The sequence below is a fragment of the Chondrus crispus genome, genomic scaffold (assembly GCF_000350225.1).
Source record: "Chondrus crispus Stackhouse genomic scaffold, scaffold_93, whole genome shotgun sequence".
Classification (NCBI taxonomy): domain Eukaryota; phylum Rhodophyta; class Florideophyceae; order Gigartinales; family Gigartinaceae; genus Chondrus; species Chondrus crispus.
The window spans coordinates 119,883-128,683 of NW_005178827.1; the positions used below are offsets into that span (position 1 = coordinate 119,883).

Consider the following 8,801-nt stretch of genomic DNA (forward strand, 5'->3'; position numbering starts at 1 on the left):
GACAGCTACTGTGGACTTGGGAAGACGCATTGGCTATAATTTGGGGTAGAGAATTCTGAATAATGAGAACCAAACGAAACAAATTTTGATCCCTCATCAAAGCGGGAAATGCCATTGAGGGCGCTTTTCTTTCGTTTCGAGTGAAACGAAACACTTCATAAATACTTTCTCCACAGCAGCTTATCCAGATTTCTTGCCTTCATTCCTGTCATCATTCATGTGAAGTAAATTCATAACTTCGATTCTGCTGTTTTTTCTTAGTAGAATGGAGGGACCCAAAGAGGAAGACGGATGTCTCATGGAACCATCCAGGAGAGAAGCGCGTCGCGTGGGGAAAAATGGAACAATCGGGTCGCAGCGACCCATACGTGAGGTGTTCAACAACGCATACCTCTCTTACATGGAGAAAAGCGGTGACGATTTCCAGCTTTTGTCAGATTCGACGATCCGTGGTGCTTTCAAACGGGTTCGTCTTGTGTTGTATGGGAGCGGAAAGTTCGGTATGGAGTTACCCAAGGGGAAGTTTTCTTACAAGGATCTAAAGTATGAGCACGCCGGGACTTTGGCGACGCTCCGAAACAATCTCGAGAAGCGCATTCCAGACCTGAAGCTTGCCCATAATCAGTGGGCCGCCGATGCAATAATCCAAGAGGTTCTGCGTCGTGACAAAATCTACGGGAAGAAGAAATCAAAAATGCCATCAGATTCGTGTGGCGGTGAGAGGGAGCAAGGAAACATGAGTCCACAGCAGTGCGACGACGACCACCGTCGCATCTTAAGGACTGAACCAGTGCCAGGTGATTCTCATGGTGACCGAGTTCAACGGAGTACAGAATTCGAGCAAGGAACTGATAGTGATGACATTCATCATGAAGATGCTTCAAGAAGTCGGGTCCATGATGGTGAACGTGTTAAGGCAGGTCGAGGAACATCCCGTGATAGACATTTCGACGAAGACTCACATCTTAAAGTACATCACCCTACAGCGAACACAAAGGGTAAAAACGCAAGACGTGTCCACAACCGACTTCCGGGGTTGATCCTTGGGTGTCGTGAAAACGGTGATCTTGGTCAAGGGGTTTTTGAGGATGGAGGCGATAATCTCCAGGACGTCCAGCCGTCGGTCCGAGAGCGTAATAAACGCAAACGAAATAACAAAGGAAATGCACCTCTGGCGACGACATCATTCAAACGCCCTCGTCGTCATACCAAGAAGTAGAATGGTACATTACGCAGTCATTCATTTTGTATGACTATGGGTCGCGGCAAATAACTCCTCTTCTTCATGAATAAAGAACTGATCGGTTGATTGCCCGCGTCATCCATGGCGACCCCGTCCCCACTAACGCCCTCGCCCGCGTGCACGGCGGCATCGCCCTCATCGACATGCGGGGCGCACAGGGAGATGCCCTCATGCTCGCCGGAGACGCCGTGTACGATGTCGCAAAGGTCGTGCAGAGCCTCTCCGGATACGACCACATCCTTGCCGCCGTCCCCATCGACGCTTTTGTCGAGGCCAGGTGGAGGAGGGCGCAGGGCGTCGTCAGGAGGTATGTGGAAGATTCGTACGGCGTGGATTGGGGAGACGTCGTGCTGGTTGTGTGTAGCTTGTTCACGAGCTTGATCCCGTTGCATGAGGGCGCACGGAAGAAGAGATTATTCGCGAGCGTGGCGCGGAGACTGCTCGAGTGTGTGCTGTGTGGGAGGATGGGGGAGGAAGACGTTGTTAAGGAGGTTGCGGGAGTGCTGAGGGAGGAAGTTTGTCGAGTAGATAGTGGAGAGTCTTGCTGCTTAAGTGGGTAGCCACGCGCATTCGTAAAAGCCCTTCTGCAATGAATGAAACAGAAAGCTTGCGGGCACTGGGGTAATTTGTTAGTGCCCGCGCATCTTGCATTGTTCATGACATTTGGCTAGAATGCGTTGGCAGAGGAACAGCTCACGCAGGCACGCTCCTTAGTTGGGAGACGTGATCGGGTCGGACATGCGTAGACGTATCCGAGCTGTCCTGCCTTCAAACGTCCTTTTGCGCTTCTCAAATTTCCCCCGTTTTTGATGTTTTTTTGGATGGATCAAGAGACTCCCTTTGGGAACCCCCGTCCTCTCAAACCGCAACAGTCACGGCTCCCGTCTCCCACCCCCTCACGCCATGCCAGAACAGGCAGCCGTCCCCGACCAAGAAGCCTCGCCGCCCGATGCCGCAGAGCAGGGCAACGTTGAGCAATCGACTGGGACCGAAAGCCTCGTGGCATAAGAACCACCTCATGTCCACGCGGATACGTCCGAGGACCCCGCGATCACTCCCATCACAGCCGCATCCTTCCACCCGCCGGAAGTCGTCTCCAACGTAAAGGGCGTGTCTGCAGACGTCTCGCTCGACCGTGGCGCCCCCCTCGACGTCGACGTCGTCTCCGACCCGGATCACACGCACGCATCCCAGCCGCTCTCGGGGCCACATCGCGTTCCGGACGTCGATCGCGACCCCGACGCGATCCCGGGCAAGGAGGACCCCATCGATGTCGACGGGACGGAGGATAGCTTCGACGAGGCCGACGACGATGACGTGGCCGACGTTGTCGATGAAGACGTCGATGAAGACGACGCGAACAGCGCGAGTGAACATGAGGATGGGAAGAAAGGAGATACAATTGATTTGACGGAAAGTGTCGAAGGAACCCCACAGACGAAGAGACGCGACATGGGGGATGTGGAGGAGCACTCCGAGGTGGAAGAGGAGGTGCACGAGGAGGACAGTGAGCACGAGGATGCCGAAGAGCATGAGGACGGCTTGCACACCCCGTCAGATGGGGGCCATGGCGAGGATGACGCCGCTAGCTCGTATGCGGACGCCGCGGATGTGGCTGAAGGGGAGGTTGATATTGACGAGCATGAGGCAGACAAGGCTAGCGGCGAGGGCGAAGACGCTGCAGAAGCCACCGCCCACCCCGGGGACAAGGGAGCTAGAGTTGATTCCAAGGGAGGCGTTGGACAGACAGCAGAAAAGGCGGATGAGGCTGAGGCTGAGGCAGATAATGATACACAGAGCAATCTCTTCAGTAATCAAGCGGCGGTACAAGCTGCATTTGAAGTGGAAACCGCTGTTCAATCTGATTCCGTTGATGGACTCGCAAAGACCGCCGTGGATACCGGCGCAAAAGAAAAGCGTCTGTTAAGAATTGCAGCTGATGACGGCGCCGCGAAAGAAGCACGTGAGGACGACATCGCAGAAGAAAAATCGAAGGCAGAGATAGGCACAATTATCGAAGCAAAAGCAGTACCGGGAATTGCGATGGATTCGGGAGTTGAAAAGGAAGCACATGAGGATGACGCCCCAGAAAGGGAATTGGAAGTGACAGTTGAGATTTCAGAGGACGAAACTGCAAAGCAACGGAGTGAAGGGTTCGATGACAACGCGCACAAAGACGAGAAGCACGAGGACATGCAAGAAAGCCCCGCAACGCCCTCTTCTCCCGCTGCACCCGGCCCGGATGACGACACAATGTCAGAGGAACATGAGGAAGGAGACAAGATTTCAGAAGAAGATCCTGATATGATGGTAGACGGGATGAATCAAAAAGGTGGTGAACGAACCATTCGTGTTTTCGGTCACGGTTTGGGGTCCGTCTGGACAGGAAAAAGGTAGCGATGTGGCAAAATGCTTCCTTCATCCATCTACAAAAACATACTTTTGATGTGTTTTATGACGCATGTATGATGTACATCATGGATGTAGTGAAAGAGAAACCCCGGCCGAAGACGGCAAGGTTTCAAGAGCCAACCCTACAACAGAAGACGGCGGCCGCTGCACCAAAACCGAACCCTACAGCTGCGAATCCAAATAACAAAGCTGGAGTGGCAGCTAATCCTAAAGTCGTGCCCTTGGATCAACGAAAGCTTCTTCTGTTAAAGATGGAAGCTTTGAAAAATAAAAAAATCGGAAGATGCTCCGAAGGATCCCCATCGGGAAATGTGACGTCTGAGAGTTCTGGGAAACGTACTACATCCAAGCCGATTAGCACGCCCGGACACATGAAGATCAACCCTCTGCTGTCATCGACTCGGCATCGATGACAGCAGAGATAGAGCGCGTGCGAAAACTCGTCGTCGGAGGGGGGCACCGGTTGTTGTCCAGGTGGATCGGCGAAAGCTCCCCCTTAGAATTTGAAACGTTGGAGGGAAGCAAGCGGACATGCAACGCGGCGCAGCTCAAAACAAATGCCAAGCAGCTGGAAAGCACACGTGTGGTTGAAATTCTGGTCAACAGGGACTCTGACTCAGGTCTTTCGTCGAAGGGTCCCTCGGCTGCCGACAAGTACGGGCGACTGGCGCGCTACAACTGGAAGGCACGAGGCAGCGAGGAGGATCTGGATTTGTACTGCGATTGGTATGGGCGCAGCGTGTTGCTCAAGCCGGAAGACATGGTCCGAAGCGGGGGGAAGGGGTGCGTTGAGTTTGACGTTGCGACGAGCCATTATGTTTTCTGAAAGACAAGCATGTCGTCATGGGAATGCTACTGTCGAACAGAGGGAGCCCGCGGAGGCGATGGCATCGATGATGCATTATCATCAAATATTATGTTGGGGACGAGCGGTGTAGGTCGGTGGCGGGTTCGGGCGGAGGGTGTCTGGAGGTTGGTAGTCTGCAGTGATATAGATAGTAGGCGGTGAGCCTGTGGCGCTCCCCGTGGCCATGAGCAAGTCGACGGCGCGACGACGAAGAGGACCAATCCTGGTCGGCAGCTTGATGAGGGCACTGGCAACAGCTGAAAAGATGACACGCGCACCTTGTTCGTGCTAGAAACGGACGCGGGTGTCGGCATCGAGCTGGCCGCCGGTGGTCGCAGAGGTTCGGTCGCGCACGGTGTAGGTAAAAGTGCTGGGCTTGATCTCGTTGACTACGAACTGCGACTCCTCGAATGCATGCAGGGCGTCGCCGAGCTGGTGCAGAACTGTAATTCGTGAGGGATCCGCCGAGCCACAGGCGCGGGTGATCGCAGAGGCCGCGACTAGCAATTGAGGCTTGGAGCGGTAGGGCTTGCTGCGGTTCATGGATGCCTCAAATATGCTCTGACCTCCCTTAGATGCTTTAAAGCTACGCAGTTTGTGGTGGCCCTCATGCTATAAATATCTAAAAGTAATCTTTAAAACATCCAATCAGCATTTAATCATCTTTCAGGCATCCTTTAGACATCCAGTCCCTAAAACACGTATCAGGCCGTCACCCGATCAGCATCTCCTACACATCCAGGACCCATCCAAAATATATCCAAAAATATCTAATAGACATCAAATAAACATCCCATATACATCTGCATACTTTACTGGGTACGGCGGTGACGGGCGGACAGGAAGGGAGAGCGGAGAAGTTTTGCTGGCATCCACGAGAGTCCAGGCGTTTGGACTTCCCTTTCGCCGTGGGAGCACACACCGCCGCGCGTGCGCTCACGCGCGAAGGCGGACGCGGGTTATGAGGAGCAGCGACGTGCTCAGACCCTCCTGCCCGCGCGGATCAATCGAATGATCCCTCGAACTGGCCTCCCCGCCTTCCCACCGGCGGGGCGGCACGGACGCGTAGCTCGGGTGAAGAGGGAGGAGACGACTCCCCCCCCCCATTCTCCCACACGCCGAAGATTTGCTTCCTCACCCCTGCTCGCTCGTCCGATCTCGGAGCGGCGGGAGACTACAGTGCGAGGAAGACGTCGCGCTGGGATTGAGGTACGCAGCACGCCTGCAGTGGACGTGCAATAAGGACGAGCGGGGACGTCCCGGTAGTGTCTACGAAGAGCCAAGCGAGGCGGACTCCGGTCGGACATGCACCCGACCGACGGCCGAAGGGCGGAGAGCGGGGCGCTCGTACTCTCGTCTTCCCGTAACAGTACACAAATTCGCGCGTACGGTCACACCCGAAAGCGGACGTGGCTCACGAAAGCGAACAACAAGTTCTCACCTTCCGAGCCACGCCGACAATTCGGATTGTCACCCCGCTAGCCCTGCTCGCTTGACCATGAGCGACAACGACGGCTACTGTACTCAGCCGAGCCCGACGACGAGCTCGGGAAGAAAACCACGACGCGTCAGTGGCAAGACCGGCATCGCGCACGACCGGACCCGTTTCGAGGACGGGAGAATGAACGCGCCGAAAAATACCGCGAACCTGACAGGTACGGACTGTCAAAAAGCATCAGCGAATACCACGCACAAGAGACGACGCATTCAGAGGGACGCGCCCTGGACGAGACCCCGACCGACTTAGCGCGAGGCGGGGGTATCGACACGCCGCGAACGACCCTGTCGTAAGAGAAAAAGAAAAAAAAAGGAGGGGGGATGTACAGAACACAGTTGAGCGTAAGCATGGAAGAGGGGAACGAAGGGGGTACGAAGCACCCCGGGCCAAGGCCAAGAGACGAATTTGGTTTTTACGCAGGAAGGTGACAGGACGACCTGGCCCCCGCGGACATATCGGGACCCCGCTCAGTGGTCGACGCCGCCGGACGACGCCTCCGGGCGCGGACCGTAGAGCCCCGGCGGACAGTAGCCGGGGTGATGTGGCACTGTCGTGCTTGACCCCCCCAAGGGAGGCATCGCCACTGCACTGTGGCGGGTCCAGCGGTGCACGTCGCCCTCAGGGGCAGCAACGGCGTCCGATGAGGGCGCTTCGCACCCCGAGCTCTCGTAAGGGTCCCGCATTGAACGCGGAGCAGACGAAGGCGCCATTCGAAGGCTTCGGAGAGCGTCCCGCTCACGACGATACCGGTCACGTTCGGCAGTCGTCTGCTCCAACACGGCCGCCCGACGATCCGAGGACGCGCGTAATGCTTCCAACTCGCTACGTACGTGTTGCAGCTCGTATACGGAGGACGCACGAGCCGCCTCGAGGCGCCGTGCTTCGTCGCTCCGTGACAAGTACCAGCTCGCGAGTGTGCTGAGTAGACCGTCCACTTTCCATGCGCGGTCAGCGGACTGACCCAAGGCGTGGGAGAGTACAGGGACGGCCCTGATGTCTTCCCGCTTCAGCGTTCCGTGACGCACAGACATCACCGGTGGCGCCTCCCGTGGCGGCATCGAGTTGAGGGGCGGGACAGGGGGGACCGCAAGGCACGCGGTCGGACGGAAGCCGCTTTCGACGACAGTAGGGTCACCGGACGGGTCCGCACGTGCGAATTGATATGCGGTGGGCTCGTTGTTGAGGTCCCGGTATCGTTTCTTTCGCGCTTCGCGCGAGGCGGAGCCGACTCCGCCCCCGCCCGCGGGGCGGCTAGGAGAAGACCCGACGCCCGTCGACCGCGCCACAAATGCGTCGCCTTGGCGGTCGTATACCAGAAAGGAGGACTGGCTACCGGTGGTGAAGTCATTCCAATAGCGCAGGTGGCGATCGCCCACCTCGCTAGCACGATGCATGAGCCCGAGGGCGAACGAATACGTCCATGGCACATGCCGCGTACACTGCTCGAGCGGGTGTAAGGGTACGCTGGGGAGGTCCCACGCTACCCTCCCCAAGTAAGCAAACACTTCGATAGGTTGAACGAACACGCGCCCGTGAATAGAGACCTCGTTCATGAACGCATTTCCGAGTGCCCAAGCCCACTCCCTCTCGACGTTATACACGAGGTCGGCAGAAGCGGGATGCGACGGATCTGAGCAAGCAACTCCGAAGTGCTTTAGAACATAGGGTAGCAAGGGATGGACTCCCAGCGAAGGGAAGGTCTCCCTTACCACAGCGGGGAGACTGGGGAAATCCCGTGGAGATAGGCCTCCTTCGAAAGACGCCGAACGAAATACGCGACCATCCTCCTCCCCTGAGTGGCGATAAGCCGCCCAGTCGTGGGGCGCGATCCACACACCGTGCAAACGCATGAGCGAACATGCCGACTTTTGGAGGGCGACCCGAGCCCTCGAATAGGCAAAGGGGCGCGGGCTTACGTAGAGCCCCGGGACGTGGGACAAGACGAATTCACGAGGACTCGACTGCTCCCGGTGGAACAGATACGCGGCCATTCTGTCGACATACTCCACCTCGCTCAAACTGTACGCGAACGTACGGTCGGACGCCACCGCGGCGGGAATTTGATACGCTGACCCGCCACCCTCCGCCAGGAGCCGACCCAGCACTAAGGAAGCTTCTTCCTCGCGCCCCGCTTCGTACACTTTACGCACCCGGGACAAATCAGGACGAAGATGCTCACGCGACAACAACTCACCCACGCTGATGCTGGTCCGCGCGTGTCGACACCAGGAGAATCTCAGGCGATCAAGGGGGAGAGGGGTAGACCGCTCGAGCGGGACCCCGAACCACTCATGGGTATCGACGTCCCCCTCCCTGCCCGATGTCACCATGGCTTGAGCCGTCTCAGGCCGAACACCGGAACCGCGGTCGCCTTCCCCCTCACAAGTCGGCGACGGAGGCCGGACGGGTACGACGACGCGCTGCCCTACAGAGCCAGTGGCGGGGATGATCTCGCTGACCACCACCGGGGCGTGGAGGGTGGGAATTAGTTCGACGGACGTCGTCGACCCACGCGAACCGCGGGCTCTTTGGAACGGTTGGGGAAGAGTCCACGGGGGCATGACATCCCCGGGACGACCCGGGGCACCCCCCGTGGAAGCCACGACGACCGGCGCAGGGGAAGGACCGGCAAGCGAGGCAACGCGACCCTCAGACGGAGACACCATGACCAGCGCCCCGAGACAACCGACGAAAGACGACGGTACGATCGCGGCACGAACCGCGAGGAAGAGAGAAGATGGTCCGACGGAAGCAACGTCGACGCGAGCACTGAGTGAGCGTCGCTCGGATGGGTTGGGGAA

The 8,801-nt window shown here is 57.4% G+C and overlaps 2 protein-coding genes across 2 annotated transcripts; both read right to left on the reverse strand.

Annotated features, from left to right (window-relative positions):
• Positions 1–2,101: 2,101 nt before the first annotated feature.
• CHC_T00008075001 (hypothetical protein) lies at positions 2,102–2,776 on the reverse strand. The gene has a single exon (XM_005711951.1). It carries the CDS (start codon positions 2,774–2,776, stop codon positions 2,102–2,104), a length of 675 nt encoding a protein of 224 aa, XP_005712008.1.
• A 1,731-nt stretch (positions 2,777–4,507) lies between these two features.
• On the reverse strand, positions 4,508–4,816 carry CHC_T00008076001 (hypothetical protein). Its single transcript, XM_005711952.1, has one exon. The coding sequence runs from the start codon at positions 4,814–4,816 to the stop codon at positions 4,508–4,510; it is 309 nt and encodes a 102-aa protein (XP_005712009.1).
• Between the last annotated feature and the right edge of the window lie 3,985 nt (positions 4,817–8,801).

Excerpts from the sequence above, each read along its gene's own strand:
- CHC_T00008075001 (XM_005711951.1), bottom strand. The coding sequence starts at position 2,776 with ATGCTCTTCGGCATCCTCGTGCTCACTGTCCTCCTCGTGCACCTCCTC.
- CHC_T00008076001 (XM_005711952.1), bottom strand. The coding sequence starts at position 4,816 with ATGCCGACACCCGCGTCCGTTTCTAGCACGAACAAGGTGCGCGTGTCA.